The 18,931-nt window shown below is 33.2% G+C and overlaps 1 protein-coding gene across 6 annotated transcripts in view; it reads right to left on the bottom strand.

The window, feature by feature from the left end:
* ash1 (histone-lysine N-methyltransferase ash1) overlaps nucleotides 1–18,931 on the bottom strand; it is a 403,336-nt gene that overhangs the window by 138,081 nt on the left and 246,324 nt on the right. For all 6 annotated transcript variants that reach the window (XM_089595732.1, XM_089595729.1, XM_089595737.1 and 3 more), the window contains 4 exons: nucleotides 18,340–18,693; nucleotides 6,766–7,181; nucleotides 526–723; nucleotides 9–430 (listed from right to left, as the gene is read on the bottom strand). In XM_089595732.1, the coding sequence (XP_089451858.1) occupies nucleotides 9–430; nucleotides 526–723; nucleotides 6,766–7,181; nucleotides 18,340–18,693 (1,390 nt within the window). The remainder of the gene's footprint in view (nucleotides 1–8; nucleotides 431–525; nucleotides 724–6,765; nucleotides 7,182–18,339; nucleotides 18,694–18,931) is intronic.

The raw sequence follows: 18,931 nt of genomic DNA, 5'->3' as shown, positions 1-18,931 counted from the left end.
AAAAATACCGGTGTAGTCCACATATACATCGAATGACATCTTCCTCGCCAGCTGTAGATCCTCTTGGAGGTAAAAATGATTGTGACGGTGGCAGTCCAGTAGCCTCAGTGATAGGTATGACAAAGTCAGCTTTGCGACTGAGATAAGCCTTGCGTAGTCGAGCAGCTGCAATGCCAATTTCAGATGTACGGCCAAAGAATCGTACATTATTTTCAAACATGCGGATAACATCTTGATCAAACTGTTCTGCAGTTTTATATTGACCACTATCTATATTTTGATCAATAGTTATGAGATCGATAGGATTCTGAACTTTTTCGTAATACTCAGAAAATTTGCGCTTAGGTGGGAGATTTATAAATGATAAGCACAGCAGAGCTTCATTTTCATCCTTTGTACTTGTCAACACTGCGTAAAGATCCTTTAGTACCTACATTTATAAACATAGTAATTTTGCTAATGTTTTATCGATCTATATGGTATAATTTAAATACTTTACTAATGAATACGTAACACAATATTTACCTTTGCTAATTTGGCGGTCTTGTTAACTTCTGGGTCATCTTGTGCCTGCGCCAGCCTTCTAGTTCGTACGGTTCTTGTACCAGTGTTGGTCAAAGCTGTAAGATGGTTTAAAAAAACTTCAGCGTTATTTTTTCCGTCAACTGCAGTTTTTTCCTTTACTGCTTGAATCCCGGAACCAGACTTAACTGTGTTCTTACTCTAAAACATTAAAATTCTTAGTGAAGTTTTCATTGCAAATACAAGTAAGACAAAAATAAACAACACATACACTGAGAATAAATATACGGGTGACAAAGTGCATTTATTAAATGGATACAATAAATCCGTGTGGATGCCATGCATTTTTAGCGTGGCGAGTATAAATTAAACGTGCCCGCTCAATATGCATTGTTCACGGCAGCTTACTACGGAATAAACGTATGACGAACTTTGACAAAAGCGCACACGGCTATGCTTTCAGTGGTTTTTGGGAATAAATAAAACATGAGGCGTTAGAATTTAAAGTGTGAACGGTAACAGTACAGTGAAACTTGGGTGAAAAAGATAGGTTGTCCAAAAGACCAACTTTGTTACCAGTCTAACTGATTGTGAGCAACAATTACGTAATAGTATCTATGCTGGTCAACGGAAAGATTTGAGTCGCAATTGTATTTGTAATGTGTACACAAATATATTCATAATTACAAATCTTCCATTGATATTAGTTAAGAAAACATGTACATCATTAATTCAGTCAAAATTTTACGATCAGGATAGAAAATAAACGATGTATAAGAAATAAAAGAAATACAGATGAACTTATGGGAATCCAGATAGATAGAAAAATACTAAATTAGTGATAAAAAATAAGTAAACAAAACTTTGACTGAAATCATGCCATTGTTTTATAAACAATACGATGAATTTTTTCAAAATGCATATATGTATTCAAATACGATTTTTATGTCACTTTCACTTACAGGAAATCTGGATACTTCCGCAATATTATTAGAATGTATGCTACAAGCAAGCTATGTCTACTAATAAACATTCATTTGTGTGTTAATTTATTTGAAAAATTTGTACATAAATCTAGAATAATAAATCTAACTAGGAATATCAATGGTGCAGTAATGTCTCATAGTAGTTTGATGATAAAATAAATTTTAAAATAGAATCGGGCGGTGGAGGCTTTGGAAAAGGAAGGTGGAGGAGTATCAAGAAAAATTGTGCGGGGGGTCCGTGGGGGTCTGGATAACAAATATGCTAAGTTAAAATAACGAAGAAAAAGACGCAATTTTACGTTATTTTGTGGTGGGTCATTGGGGGTCTGTGAGAAGCCTGTGGGGGTTGTGTGAAATGTTAAACGCAAATAACTGTTTAATGTAGAAAGATATACACGGGGAAACTCACACATACACAAGCACGCGCATAAACTCTCATATTGGTATTTACTACAGTCCACACAGTTTGACTATCCTCTAACACTCACAAATTATGGTAATTCCACATCTACTGCTATATCTACAATATGCACTTAATCTCTCTTTACTTGTACGATTGCATGTCTTTAAAAGAAATCATCTAAGATTTTAACTCAATACACCAGCGCTGTTTTAGTAGTTCAGCCAGTAATAGTTGTCTGCAATACCAGAACAGCTGTGTGCCAGGCCGTTTTGCTTTGGCTTATCTGCTGTAGTTACACTGCCGCCATATACAGCCTGCTGCACAGCTAAGAATGCAGAGAAAACAAGCAACTAACAGAATACATGCACCAAGAAGTTTTATTTGTCGTTTAATGAACTGTGTGTATTATACATATTATGTACTAAATGACTATTGTAAATTAAATTTCTCAGTATAAATCAAGATAATATGCTAGAAACACACAAAAAACTAGAAGTGTCGATGACTTAATTTTGATGCATACAGTACTGGTCAGTTTTGTAAGTATCATAAAACGTTAGGAATTCGTTTTATGTATTTATATTAAACTAAACTATAGCTGTACAATACTAATATTGCGTATCTGTTTTTTTAGGTCAAGTTTCAATTTATTTAGTGGAGTCGACAGCTTGAAAAGTACATCTATATTCTGAATTAGTAAGCTAAAGGATTTTTCATTTTGTTATAAGTTGCATTATTTGAATGTCTGTTTAATGTTTTGGTATTGCATCCAGCTACTACGGGGCGAACTGCTTAAATGGCGTTAGCGTGTACAACCAAAATTGTAGATGACTTCATTCAGTAATAGGGAAATCCCAAATTCGCGTTATGGGTTTTAATTTTTTTTTTTTAGTTTACTCCGCAGCAGAACGCACCATAAAGAACCATGTTCTAATAGTATTTACATAATTTTTGTTCATTGAAACCACTTTTATTAGTTACAATTTTTTACAAGCTATACTTTAGTAACAGTGAGTTCTGATAAAAATCTTTTACTTATTTTATGCATTACAAAAAATGATTTTTACATAAATTATTTGTCAAAAAATTAAAATGTTTAAGTACTTAGATTTTATACCCAAAACATTTTTTATTCCTTTAACATTTTACATCACTTTTTTTTTAAGATCAACAAAAAAATCTTTTTCACATACAAAATTTCTTTTTGTTAAGACTATCTCAGCTTTCTGTTTGCCACTAGTCCATTTTTAGAATGTCTAGCGTAAGGTAAAAATGTTTTCTTTGTTTTTCTCGACTACTTATCTTTAGTTTCCTGATTTTATTGTTTTGATCCAGAATGTTTATAGAAAACAAAATTAACTTCTTTTTTCAGATTTTTCTACAGTCTCTATACTTTACAAAAACTTTATTACTTATGTTATTAAACGTAATCATTAATTGCTATCTGTGTCAGCTGTGTGATTGAGGATAAAATAGAGAGATAAAAAGAAACTGACCTCTTTTATGGTAAAAGAAAGACGTTGTTTTTGGATTTACTAGTTAGCGAAAGCTGTTCCTCGGCAACGCGCCGTACTGTAGAATTTTTTAAATTGTAATGCAATATAATTAAAATTTTTTCAAGCCCATCAAACAAATGTAAGTCTTATCTTGAATGAACCATAGACTAGACTGATACAAGAATATGGCTGAGTTAGCTTGACCGCACCACCGCCGCGCCGCTCTAACCGTAGCAGCTTAATCAAGTAACTAAAAGCTATGTCTACTTGACAGCCAAGTAGATTCTTCTTGGCACTGAAAAGCTAACGGGATGGGTCACAAACGAAGCGAAATGGACTTCGTATAATCAAGTGAACAAGCTATTATTTTTTTTACTGATCCTGTCTTCGTTTCATTCTTTATAAAGAAATAGGATTTTAGTTGCTTGATATTTGAAGAATATTCTACAACTAGTGCTCTCAAAAGTGGCATTCAAATCAGCGGCTAATAAAAACTGAATAAAAACTACCTAAAAAAAATGTTTACAAATACATATATAAGTTTGAGTGTTGTAAATATTTTTTCTTATGAAATTTTTTTTTATAGACTAGTAAGTCTGAAAAATTCGGACGGGACATAAACTGAAGAATTTTAAAATGAATATATGTCAACATCACATATCTTATAAAAACCATTTTAAAAAGCTTTTTTGTTAAAATTTTGAAAACAAAGTCAGGTTCAACGTTATTAGTACTAACAGCGTTAAAAAACCTGGTATTGATAACTAAAATTTTTTTTTTCAAATTAAAAACACGGTAATTCAAATGCGCACATACCAACTAACATAATATGCTACTCCAACTTACATGTGTCATCAACATGCCACTTCATCTTAAATAATGTAAACCTAATTACCCTATAATCAAAGCTTTTAAACCTTATAATCCTATAACCCTTTAGGTTTCAACTCAATAATTCAGTAATCAATCCTAAAGCCTTCAACCATATAACCATGGAATTCCAAAGCCTTAAACTACCCTAAACTCTGTAATCTTGGAGCATTTCAAGTACTGGGTTATGGTGTTAAAGATCTTAGATTAAAGGAAAATTGGGCTTCAATAAATGATGTATACATACGTCTATATTATAAGATTTGTACATTTTTTTAAAAATCATTTATCACCACCCTCAGGCTCAGACAGAGCTTTTTACACAAGCATAGTGTTTTTCAGTCATTGGTGTAAACCTAAGTCATGACCAGATGTATACACACACATATAAACACTAGGACTAACTCAACCACACTTATGATCTTGTTGTTAAAGTGGTGAAGAAACAGTTATAACAATAAATAACGAAGGCAAACGGCAAAACCTAAATGGTTACTAATCTAAGTATCTAAACGGTCACCCAACCAAGTACTAACCACGGCAAAAGCTGCTTAACTTTGGAGATAGATGGATTAGTAATTTTTATGAAAAATTTATGCACACACAATTGAATGATTTTAAATTAAGATTACAATTTTTAAATTATGCTAAAAAAAGGTGTTGTGCGTAAAACTGAGCCAAGTGGGATGTACAGGACAGGAGAAAATGGGACGTTCTCTGTCCATAGGTGACGCAACTAAACCAGCAAACATGTAGCAAACATCACTGTTAAGGTAAAGTACCCTATATTCGGACAAAAGTGTTGATCGGACCTATATCCGGACAGCAGCGATAATTACATAATTTTTTTACAATATCTGAATATAAAAATTTATTTGTAATCTACAGTATCGAATTGATTTAAGATAGTTAAAACATATGTCGAATTAATTTGATAATTCATTAAAAGAATTGTTTTTTCTTGCAAATCGAGGTTTTTTGTGTTCGGCTGTTGTCCGGAAATTAGATACTACGGTTCAAACTGTACCCCATATTCGGACACACATAATCCAGCAATTCACTAGCTTACAAGTGCAAAGAAATGGTATACAATGTAGTAAAATACAATAATAATTTAATTTTTGCATTTGTTTGGCAAATTAAAGCTATTAAAGTAAAATATAACTGTATATAAAGATCTGCCATAACCTCATTTTCTCAATGTTCACCACTGTCCAGATTATGGTCCCTACGTCGTAACGGGACCTATATTTGGACTATTTGGAAATGCATTGTCCGAATATAGGGGTTTTGAGACTGAATCTTTATAATTATTTTATACAATGATCACATAGTCACAAAGAACTTTTTTTTTTCAAGTGACAGAAAAATTACTTTATTATCTATACGTCAACCGTTTTTTTTGCAAAAACAGCTAATTTCTTTGTGAACTTAGAAATAGTGGATTACCTAAAATTATGTGTCCGAATAGAGGGTACTTTACCTTATCCGATTTTGAAACACAAGGCGTATAAAGTGGAGCACCAGCTGATCCACTACATGGGTACGCTATGTGTCTATGCAGAAAAGCAGGTGCACCACTTTTCTCTTAGTGTAGACATGTAATAAAAAATTATAATGATCAACACTATGTACAGAGCACATATGTCTGTTTTTTTCGCACGTAGCCAATAGTGGGAGAACTAAGTCAATTCACCTCTCATCGTTAGCATTTTGCAAGAGAGAGAGAGAGAGAGAGAGAGAGAGATAGAGAGAGAGAGAGAGAGAGAGGGAGAGAGATATATAAATATTAATGCTTAATATTCTGTATCTTTCGACCTAATCTTCAGCACACAGTGATAAGCACTCTATTTCTTATTATATGGCTAGGATAGTTTTGAAATGTATGGAATAAAGCATGATTATAGACTGTTATTTGCTTCATTTAACAATAATTTATAGTTTGTTAACTTTCAAAAGAAACATTTTTGTGTACTTCTTAACCTTCGTGGTAGTTTTTGTATACAATACTTATTTATCATTTTAACAGTAAAATTTTAACTGAGTTAATAAACTAGATGTTGTATTTGAATTTAACCATTAAGAAGATATAATTAAATATACTTTTGTGTATACTACATCTACATTTTCGACACAAATCTATTAGTTAGCATAGATACTACTGTATAATTTTTATATGCTTTTTATATGCTTAGCTGTTATTCAAATTTATTTCGTGAAAATCATTCGTAGCTTTACTACAAAATTGTGCGTTTTAATGTTTTGGACCCCCCCCTGCCGACTGAAGCCATCGTCTCCGTACATTTTTCATTTTTTTAGGGCTTGCCCTACGTGTATTCCGTTGTAAGATGTCATACAAAATAAGCACAGAGCTCGTGTGTTTAATGTATCTATGTCATATTGCAAATGCAAGATAAAGCACATGAATTTATTGTAAGGCACATAGCGTTATTATGCATTAAAAGTACATTTTATCCTTTTTGTATACCTGCGTGTTAACTTGCTGCACAGATAGTTTTCCCCGCCGTATCTTATCAATGTTGCGTATAAGAAAAACACGGTGTTGTAAAATGAAACAGCGCTGCTGATGTGAGAGTGGCTTGATAAGCGGTATTGTCAACAGTTGGCTACGAAGGCCTAATCTGCGTTTTTTGCACAATCCAGATTTCCCACGATTCGACAGTATGGGTACTGATTGTTGTATGTGCTGTGTTTGTTGGTGAGAATCCACAGAGTTGATTAAATTTTTACGTGCATTCTTTCGTGGCCTTCCAACGCGACGCTCGTTTGGCGTGTTTGTAAAGGTTTTTGTAGTAGAATCGATGGCACCTACGTGCATCGGTGAGACTGATGATGATTGGTTCACCACTAAGGCCAACCTTATCACTCGCTGGCTCTTACCACCTGCATAAAAAAATTTTTGTACATTTTTTTGGAGCAGTATTTAAGTCACATCACACTTGACAATACATATTATAATCTTAGTGTGCGAAGAAATAAATTTATTAAAGTTTATTTAGACATATTTAATGTATTAGCACAAGTTTATAGCTTACCAGCTACTTGGTTATTTAAAATTATTGTCAAGCATACAAATACTCAATCAGAAATGTAAGAGAAAATAGTTATTTTGTGCATCTTATGAACAGTGATATTTTCTTGACATAGACTGAATATTATAGGAGACAATTTGTACCCAAAAATGGCATACATAATGATATCACGACCCTTATGATGCACATTGAAATCAAATGCTATGCTTTTACATATCTTAGGTAGATTGGGTGATTTTTATTGGAATGATAATAATCTCTAAAGTTTTGAAATTATGTCAACAAAGTGTGCTTACTTAATTTGCGATAAAAAATATTAGGGTCAACCACTTAATTTTTCAGAAAATCACTACTGAAAACTCACCAATTTAACACGCAGTCTTATGGAATTAATCACTAAAATGACTATAATTTCAAAAGTAAATGATAAGCCTCCACAAATGATAATTGTGTTTGTACTTTTTTTTATAAGTAATCTTTGAAAATTGTGAAGATTATATATAAACCACTTAGATTTGAAGAAATCAAGAGAAAAGTGATTTATCGTCTTCTGCGCATGTGCAACAAAATAATGAGTGTTTATTATTCATTTTATCAATATTTTCATAACTTTTTAGGCCAGTACAACTCTAGAATTTCAAAAGTTATTTAGATATTTAATTATTATGACAATAAACAAATAATATTAATTAATAGATTAATTTCTAGAGACAGAATCTTTTCCAAACTTGGCATAATCACTCACAATATGTTTTAGTAAATGAGTTTTTATCGAGTTCATAATTTTTTCTTCTGTCCGTAAGAATAACACTACGAATATCATGTATGTGTATATATATATATATATATATATATATATATATATATATATATATACACAGATATAGGTATCCACAGAACAACCTTAAACCCTACGGTAACTTGATGTTTTTTTATTGACTCTATTATCTCAGTAAGTTCAAGAACTAAATATTATTGAGATTTTCAATTCATCTATTCTGACAACTTAGTCCTTGAATCCTTACAACCTTATGACGTGAAATTTCAACCACATTATTCGGGACTCCAACTTCTAAGACATGCATTAATTGTGGGGTATCACATCTATAAGAGGTCTTTTTATATAAAAATCTTTTTTGATCCCTAGTAAACTTACAATCAGTATGATCTTCGAAAGCCCTTTACTACTAAATATAAATTGGAAAACCTTATAGCAATTACAACTAACTTTAAAATCTCGCGTAAGCTGCTTGATTAAAGATCTTAAACACTTAAGACCCTGTATAATGCGTTTTCAGAGCCCAGATGTACTGAACCTAATCTTATACACTTTTATTGACTGAAAATATGCAGTTCTAGTTAACTATAATAGTGATCTAGCGATATTATACTAAAATTTATTAGAGAGGCAAAAATAACTACACAAAAATTATAATTGCTACTGGAAAATGGCAGTTACAAAAAAAAAAAAAAAAGTAGAAAAAAGGCGTTCTAATTGGCATTAAAGAAATGTGATCAAATACAGGGTAGAATAAAGTAATTTAAATATGATATTATTTGAATAGGAGCAAAAATAATCAAGACACATAAGAACACAAAGATACAAACTATACTCAAGAAACTACAGGAGAACGTAGATTAATACTTGAACAAGAGGAATCGGTATATATTATAGGCGAACTAAATGTTAAAATTAGATGTGCTAAATAATTTAGATTCTTTGAGTTTTATAACACACTTTAGTCGACAGACGTTGAATTTTTTTTACATTTTATAGGTTCTGTTTTATCTCATAAACAACAGGTTTTTCAAGTTTTTTGATTCGGACTCTGGCCATCTTAAAGCACGTATCATAATGCTTCAGTATTACTTCATAATCAAATCTTTAAGTACTAAAAAGTTAAACACAAATAAATTTTCCGTCAATCGCTTTATGAGCAGTTTTGAAATAAGGGAGTAGAAAAAAGCTTGATCGTAAGATAACGTGACTAGCCCCAAGCGATAATAGCGTCTTTCTTGGGTACTTGTTTACTCATATATAGGTCATTCTATTACAAACCGAACGAATTTTGCTAAAAATTAATCGTCACCTCTCCGACTCAGCTGAAATTTTTTTTTCAGTTTCTATATTGCAAATAAGAGATACTTGTCCAAGGATTTTTTTTAACGCCCATTTCCGATTTTATAAGTTATAACAAATTTCATAATAGTGGTTGGAGACTCATTTAAGACAATGTATAGCTCCGACTCCTTAAGAGCTACAAAATTTTTACCATTGGCTCTTTTGTAGCTAAAAAGTTAAACTTTAAGAAAAAAAATTTAAAAAAAAACTATTAAAAAAATAATACTGTTGTTAACAATTTATGTTTTAATCGATTTTTAACAATTGCCCCCAAAATAAATATTCTACGTCAAATTTTACGTAAAAATCATGTTTTTGAAATATGGAGACATTTCAATTGTTATTGTTAAAACATTAATTTATGTAGCACGTAATGGTAAAAAAACAGTTTTTTTAGTAGAAAATGATATCTGTACCTCGTATCAAAAAAAGTTAAAGGTATAAGTAGTAGATAATTAAAAGATCTACAACTTTTGTACTTCCCATTTGTCAGTATAACCTCAAAATTTTGTATTATCATGCAAAAAAGCGAGAAATCACCATTTTATCTTTTATTTAATATGAATTTACATTAAAATTACATCATAAAGGATTTATTTTCCAATCTAATCTCCTGAATGATAAAAAACGAATGTTCATTAAAGAAAAATAAAAAGATTATTAAGCACTAGACAAAAAAATAATAATAACAATGCTCGTGGAGGTATCAATTGACGTTTTTGCTCGCGCGCATACTCTAGGTCATTCGACTCGGATCTTATCAGGTTTTGTTAAAAATCCCATGTTTTCTGTTTCCACGATTGTTGTATGTCGTAACATCAACACGTAAACCGCTTTTTGATCTTCAAATTTTTTTATTGCTACTTTGGTTGTTATTGTTTTATTAATTGTCTGCTTTTATATAAAAAAAAGATTTTTTATCTCTTTGATTTTTTCGAATTTTAAAATTTCGCGGGAAGCCTGCCTACAGTAAGATCTATGATTTAAAGTGTAACCCGAGCTACTCGTGTACATTCACCATACTACAAGTTTGTTGGCTTTTGAATCAGCTGTGCGTTTATTTTGGTCAGCTACAAGACATATTCTTACTCGTTGAAGTTTAAAGTTAAATAATTTTTACTTTGTAACAATGCCACGGAAAGAGGCACGTAAAATACAAAATACTAGTTATCAATCAGAAAAATGTTTTAATCCTTTTAATGTCAAAAACCAAATAACAAACACTTCTGATTTAAAGACAGTAAATGAAAACCAACTTTTAAAACTGAACTTGGCAATTTCATCAGATGCATTAAAACAAAAAATTTGTTCTTCTTGCGGCTTGAAGTTATCAAAGTTAAAAAAAGAAGATACAAAAGAGAGTGAAAATAAACTACCAGAATTGGTACGTACAATATTTTGATTATTATATTGAGTTCAGACATACCTAACCTCTCGTAAAATTTTAAGTCGATGTTTTAGTCTAATTTTTTTTGGATGCTACAAAAGGAGGATTCTTCAAGTGAAGAATCTGATATAAAAGTTGGAAGCAGTGACGGTACATCTGGATTTTTGGGAGATAATCCATCTTTGCAAAGTAAACGAGTGGATTTTTTCAACAAAGAATAAAGCTTTTTAGGATCTTCGCCCATTAAAAAACAAAAACTATCGTCGAAAAGGTATTTGGACGAAAAATCAAAACAAATATCGTCCGTAATTGATAAAAAAATCTTTAATTTGATCCAAGATGATCCAGATGATCTTAGAAGCAAATGACGACAAGTCCTCAATAATAAGTGCTTTGCAAGAAAGTTTTAAAACTTCAGCCGACCACGTTCATGAAATTTAAATTTTGACTATGTTTCGATCGTGGTCTTATAAAAAAATTGAGGACACATTTTCTTCCGCAACTTGTATCATGATAGGCATAGCAAAAAATGTTGCTCGAGATAAGAAATTGATTGGGGATCCAAACCCAAAACAACATTCATCTCTAGATGATAATATTATCAATACAATTGTTAGCTTGTACCAGTCTGATGACAACACTTAATATATGCCCGGAAAAAAAGATTACGTTTCGATAAAAGTAGACGGCAAATCGGTACCTATTCAAAAAAAAATAAACAATTTAAAAGAATTGTATACAATTTTTACTAGTACGTATCTAACTATGAAATGTAGTTTCTCAAAGTTTGCTAGCTTAAGGCCAAAATATTGTATTTTGACAGGTGCTTCTGGCACTCACTCTGTTTGTGTATGTCCTATGCATTAAAATATTAGTTCATTAGAGAATGGTGCCAATTTTAAATCACTTACTTTCGGTTCTGAGCTGCCTTTGATCAATTATAAGGATTGTTTGGATCGCATGGTATGCAAAAACAAAACGACTGATTGTTATTTGAATTCTTGTAAGAAGTGCCCAGGCGTGACGAATGTTATTGAGCAACTGGAGGAAATTTTCAAAGAAGAATGTATTGAAATTGTTACCTATAAACAATGGGTTACGGTTGAAAGAACCTCATCGCAGACCCTCATATTTCCAGTTGATGAATTTTTACAGGAGATAAGTGAAGGCTTGCAAAAACTGTTGATTCATTCATTTTTGGTTAACAAATAAAGGGATTTTTTAAATGAGATGAAAAATAAACTGAGAGGAAACGAGTGTGTCGTAATTTGTGATTTCTCAGAAAATTATGCTTTCATAATTCAAAATTTAGTTCAGGGTATACATTGGAACAACGATCAGGCAACCGTACACCCATTTTTAATTTATTATAGGAATGACTTGGATGAATTAAAAATTTCAAGTTTTGTTTGCATTTCTGAATGCCTACATCATGACACTATTGCCGTACATCTATATCAAAAGCAGTTGATTGAATTTATTAAAATAAATTTACGTGTGTTCATAAAATAAGATACATGTCTGACGGTGCGAGTGGACAGTAAAAGAATAAAAAGATTTTCATTTATCTCACTCATCACTTTGAAGACTTTAAAATAGCAGCAGAGTGGCATTTTTTCCCCACTTCACATAGAAAGGGAACATGTGACGGAGTAGGCGGGACTGTAAAACAACTAGTTGCCAGAGCAAGTCTTCAGAGAAATTACAATTTCATTCGAATGCCGCGAGAACTCTTTAATTGGACCACATAATCACTGCCAAATCTTACTTGTAGTTATTTTATGAATGATGATTACGAAGAAGAAAGAAAATTAGTGTCAGAGAGATTTTTCAAAGCAACAACGATTAAGGGAACGCTAAATGATCATAGCATGGTTCCACTATCTCGTCAATAATTAGAAGCGAGGCTGTTTTCTTTGCACGAAAAAACAAATATTGTGAAAATTTTCAAGTGACATAATTTTGTTATGGAACTGTAAGAAAAGTTTTACTTGTACATGAAGATTTTGTTACATCTATAAATAAATATTAGGCAATCATAATGTTTACTCAACTTTTAATGACACATTTTTGTCAATTTAGTAAAATATAGTTTCTTCAGTAATTATTGCTCATCTCCGTTTTACAAGTAAAAAATTACTCTTAATAATTGATAAAATGGTGATTTCTCGTTTTTTTGCATGATAATACAAAATTTTTAGGTTATACTGATAAATGGAAAATACAAAAGTTGTAGATCTTTCAATTATTCACAATTAGCGGCCCCCCGTCTCAGCTTCGCCTGAGACTTACTAAATAGAACTATGTAGTGTGTTGACATGTAATGTGAAATGTTTTCAAACAAAAATGTTCTTATTAAAAACATATTTGTTTGGGATCCATGCAGTTTATTTGGTCAAATAATAAGCTGTAAAAATTAAAAAAAATGTAATTATGCAGAAAAGTACCGTGCGTTTCTTGTGCAATAAAATAATCGTTGGCCATAAGAATCCGTTGATTTGCAGTTTCACCCGTGTAATTTATGGAAAGGGCTTTTTTTAAAGCTGTTAAAATTTTAAAATACAAAAATATATATATAAAAAAAACGTTTCTTTCTCTTATCTTACAACTTTATGACCAGAGCAACCAAGTCCTGGAGCTTAATCCTTACATTTTTTATTGCCTCAAAAACACAAATACATTTTCTATTTATTTAAAAATCTGAATTTAGATCTTTAAAGATTTGAGAGATTACTGTCAGGGTACAATAAAAAGCTGATCTCCCACGTAATGAATTCTTTATTTGTTGATTTTGATGCTGCTGTTTTAATCTCGATAAATTTTCTGCGTCAGTTTCTTGACGCCTCAAATTGTATTCATTAGATACATTTGAGGTTTTCTTTCCAATACACCCTTTTGCGACTATTGGTATGCTTACGACTTTTATGACCCCTAAAGGCTATTTTCAGTCAACTTTGTTAATTTCAATACATTTGTTGGCAAGGTAGTTCGACGTTTGATGGCCCTAAAAAAGACCGGTGAGCTTCTTAAGTTAACTCTTTCTTGACTGAAGTTTCTAGCAAATGTGACTGCCTGGGTACCTGAGGGTGATCTTCTCTGGCCTGCTGTTGAAGCCCCAGACTGATCAGGAAAAGAATTACAAAGTCCAAAGCTTTGAAACTAGTTGTAGAGATCTTTTCCAACGTCTCCTGGTATAACGTCAAAGACGTTGGTGTCTAAAGCACCTTTTTTTTGCAGACTTAGTTGTTTTGGGTGATCTAAGATGGGGAGATTGGTTCGTAATGATTGCCGTTGAAGACTGTCCCGTTGAATCAAGTTTTTTATTCCCTTCATAGCTGTTAGGTTCGCCCAGTGCAGACCTTGGAAAGGATCGATGATTCCTGGTTGAATGCTTAGAGTCGAGAGGGTAAAATGGGGTCGTCGGACACCGGGATTCGCAGCCTTGCGAAGTACAACTCCGCTCGTGATGACTGCCAGTGAATGACTGACTTGGTTTAATAGTGGCCGTCATTAGTTGATATAGTCTTTTAGTCGACCAATCGCTTACGGAGATTGTAATAAAAGTGTATTTGTTCGCAAGGTAGTTTTAACTTACGTGATCCTTAAAAGAACCGATGAAATTGATGGTGAAGTAGGAAACGTGAATAGTTATAATGGCTCTAAAAAGGGCCAGTGGTGAAACTTCCAGCTATTCCTTATTATTATTCCTGATGATGAAGAGCTGGCTGCGGGTAGCTTGACTCTTACCCTCGAAGTCTCTATGTACGGAGACTGTGATGGAGGGAGGTGCGCCGCTGACCAAAGAATATCTCGTCTTGGGGTCGTTCCCCGAATAACCAACCGCTCATCGTTAGTCAGGAAAAAGTGGGTATGCCGTTGGGGTAACGACCACTGAGAAGGAAGCCGTTGTGGCTGCTCGTGCTCCTCAGGGCTGTCTTCTCTGGCTTACATTTGTAGCCAAAAATTCTCTGACGGTACCAGGCGATATGGTGGTACGGCCACACAACTCTGAAGTGTTGGAGCAGGTCGTGCTCCGGCTAAATACGTCTCCTTCTTTACTTCCGGGGACGTTATCTGTTACTATAGTTTTTTGTTGGTCACACTAGTCAATCCTGGAGATTCAGGGTGGATGTGGACCTGGGTCACTTGCCCTTTAGAGAAGAGTGTCATCGGTAACCGGGTTACCCAGCTGCACAACTATCATCTACATTCTCGATTAACTGCCAGTAGACAACTGCAGAAATTTTCGAGACTCCCCGGCGTATTATAACCACCCTTATTTATTCTGTTGCAGGTAGCCTCGACTTTATGTCGACGCCACCTGGCGGATCCTACTGAACTGAAGTGAAAAGCTGGCTTATTTTTGCAAAACTTTGAGCTTATTTATTGCTATTGTTATTGAATTTTTCAAGGTCAAAACTATACTAAAACCATCTAGGAAGTGTCAAGAATCAGTGTGCAAAATTTCAGCGAATTGGTTTAGTAGTTTTTGCGGTTAGCGATTACAACGGTTTTAGCGACTTTGCTTTATATATTACAAGATTTTTACATTAAACTTTTTTAATAGGGTGTACGGATATCGTTTTATAAATAAAAAAAAAACAGTTTTTTTACCATCACACGCTACATAAATTAATATTTCAACAATAACAATTGAAAAGTCTCCATATTTAAAAACATGATTTCTACGTAAAATTTGACGCAGAATACGATGGTAATAATAATAACTCGATTTATTTTGGGGGCAATTGTTAAAAATCGATTAAAACATAAATTGTTAACAACAATATTATTTTTTTAATAGTTTTTTTTTAATTTTTTTTCTTAAAGTTCAACTTTTTAGCTACAAAAGTGCCAATGGTAAAAAATTTTGTAGCTCTTAAGGATTCGGAGCTATACATTGTTAAAAATGAGTCTCCAACCACTATTATGAAATTTGTTATAACTTATAAAATTGAAAATAGGCGATAAAAAAAAATTCCTCAGACTTGTATCTCTTATTTTTGAATATAAAAACTGGAAAAAAATTTTCAGTTGAATCAGAGAGAGAGGTGAAGGTCAAAATCCGTTAGATTGGTAAAAGAAGTACCCATATGGGTCATTCTAACAAAAACAGTCTATTTTGTGTACCAGTCGATTACAACGTCTCTAAGAAGATATTTAAAGACTTTAATAAATAATCAAGGGATGTTTACTACTGAAGGTATATTTAAATTTAGGTCATGAAATAGTATTTCTTCATTTTGAGATCCAAAAAAGAGGCTAAATTGGCATTAGATTTATTCGAAAGTGACTAGCACAGATTCTAATGATGAGTACATAATATAGATGTAAGACCAAAGTCTCATTTTGATAGACAGCACCACTATCTCGTTAATAATAAGATTTCATAAGAGCCCGTGACGCTGCTATTTCTCTTGAATGGAATAGGAAAGTCGTTAAAGGAGCAACAGTGGTAGGATAGGTAAAAATTTTTAGCTTCATGTTTGCAGGTGATACGGTGGCATCTTTAACAGTAAAATAAGGGCTAAAAAATATCAGACGGATACTGTAATGAAAACCAACTAGACAATGACTTGAAAAAAAAAGTATCAGATTCTCTGCTTAAATTATGGCTTTGTATGCCTGTTTCGCGTTTCTCTAGGGCACTTGTAGTAAGCCTACATAAGCATTCACTGCAAAAAATCTTAATTTTTACAATTCGTAGACAATGACAGTACAGTCTCTAATAGTGGGACTGAGGAAGACTAGCGACTCCCAGCCAGCCCGAGCGAGTAGCCCCCTTCTCTGGTAACGAAAAGGGCTGCTTTGCTGGTTTTAACTGTTTACAGACGCTTATTTTCGAGAAAAAAGGTTAGTTCTAACCTTAACCGATTAGCACGAAACGAAGAAGATAATACAATAAAAAGCTCGAGTGTCTGCTAAAGATCTCACGGATTATGGGGGGGGGGAGTCAACACAAAAAATGCTATTTATGGTCAGCAGGGACTATTTAACATTTCATGGCCCTTTACTGATAAAGAACGAAGACTGAGCATTACATGCGATAACAAAAACGCACAGAAAAGCAAAGAGATCAAAAGAAATAGATAATGTTGAGTTAGCCAAGGAGATAGAGAAAACGCTTGAGGCCTTCAACCGCAGTTTCATAACACAGCCACGGTTATTGAGGATGGCCTTAAGGCTGACCGTCCTATAGCAGCAGAACGCTTAAGACATGAAGATCGAGACAAAGATAGACACATTAGGCACTGAAAAAAAGTTTTGCTTCACTGCAGTACGTAAAAAAAGAGACGAATTCCATCAGCAAATTCAGAGAAAGACTCTGAACTGCGATTTCAGAGAAGTAGAACGAGTTAAGAGAGACAAAAGTCCATCAGAAAGCCCCGAAATAAAAAAACAGTAAACCGCGTCCTCTATAAACAAAAGAACAAGCAGTAGCTAACTGGTAGAGGTTCTTCCAAAAATCAAGAATGACCTAAGCAATAAAATAGACATAATGACTAAAATACTCGTGAAGGCGGCTAAAGGGCAGACCTTCGCCAATGTGATTAAGTCAGTGAAGATAAATTTCGTTCCTCACAAGGCTAATGTTACGGTCTATAGTGCTGTCAATACAAAATAAAAAAACATACTCATTAGAGCCAAACAAGCAAAGAATGTAGTTGCATCGTCACAGCAAATTAAAAAGCCAGTTACTGGATAAGGAACGGTGGCAACAGGCAACAGAAAGTGACTTTAGAGGTTAATGACCTAGATGCCATAGCCAAAAAAAAAAGTTCAGAAGGCTTTTATTAAAACTTTGAGAAAAAAATATCCACAGCCAAGTATACGTGTCTTTTGTGCAGCCCCTTGCAAAGTTCCGCTCAGATGACTCGGCCATAAATCCTACTGGGTACTATTTACCATCTGATTTGCTGTATTGACCTTCGTAAACTCAATAATTACTTTATTCGATAAGCTGGCCAGGTGTTGGCTTTTCTTTGGAAAGGAAGTTATTAGAGGTCTAGACATCACCAGAAAAAAATCCACGATTCGTAGTTAAAAATCGAATAAGTGGTGTTTCGGAATTCTGAGTACTTATTTTATTGAAAAAGCCCAAGAAAAAAATCTTAATAATTTTTTATGGCATTAAAACCCATGATCCCTTGAGTTTCTCCGGCTAGGAGGCTAGTAAGCTAACCTTTAAGCTCTTCATACGAAGTTAGATATTTATTTGTACTGAAGTATTGAGACTATCAAACAGCTTGGTCGACTTGATTTTGAGAGCATACATTATAAGCACATGTGGATTACTTGACCAATTGTTAACAATATATTAGTATATTTATATTACTATTTATTAACACTTACATGCTTAAGTATTATTTTCACACGCTGTAATTAATATATATTAAAGAAAATATAAATAAATATAAATAAGAAAAATATATTTTTCTAAGTTTTAAGTTTTAAGTTTTGAGAGATGCTAGGTTAGTGTTATGCAAAAACACTACTGACCTATAACGCCACGACATTCTGTGCTACCGCATCTGCACTCTTGACCCTCTGATGGATTGAATAGAGCAAAATTGTAGTCATAGGTAAGCTCCTCGCCTGCATTGATGTCCCTTCGAGCAAAAAGAGCCATACGCGGCAACCCGTGTACGCTCCATTTCTGCATCTCGCAATTGGGTTCACATGAGTGGTTTACAAAGCGACCATCACCACCCATACGATGCCCGTCGATGACAAGGCCACCGTCTAGATGTAGGCAATAATGGTGCGTATCGTTAGCATAACGGGTGGCCATACGCGTCTTAAACTCACGTTCCGACACCACTTCACCTACGTACTCCAATATGAAGTCACCGACTGCAAAATGTAATATTCAAAAGTTAGTTCTGGTGGTGTTGTGTCAATTATTATAATATTGTAAATATTAAAACAAGTATTTAAGTGAGGTACCAGATTACAAAAATTATGTAATTTAGGGAAATCTCGTAAAATATTGCAAAATAATTAAAACAAGTATTTAAGTGAAATACCAGATTAAAAAAACAACGTTATTTAGGAAAATATCGTATAATATTATAAAATAATACATCCAAAA

Source organism: Copidosoma floridanum, unplaced genomic scaffold (assembly GCF_036245765.1).
Source record: "Copidosoma floridanum isolate Cflo_tuat_1 unplaced genomic scaffold, Cflo_Japanese_pri ptg000004l, whole genome shotgun sequence".
Classification (NCBI taxonomy): Eukaryota; Metazoa; Arthropoda; class Insecta; order Hymenoptera; family Encyrtidae; genus Copidosoma; species Copidosoma floridanum.
Note: the sequence above shows the minus strand (reverse complement) of the source record. Positions and strands in the feature narration are given on the sequence as shown.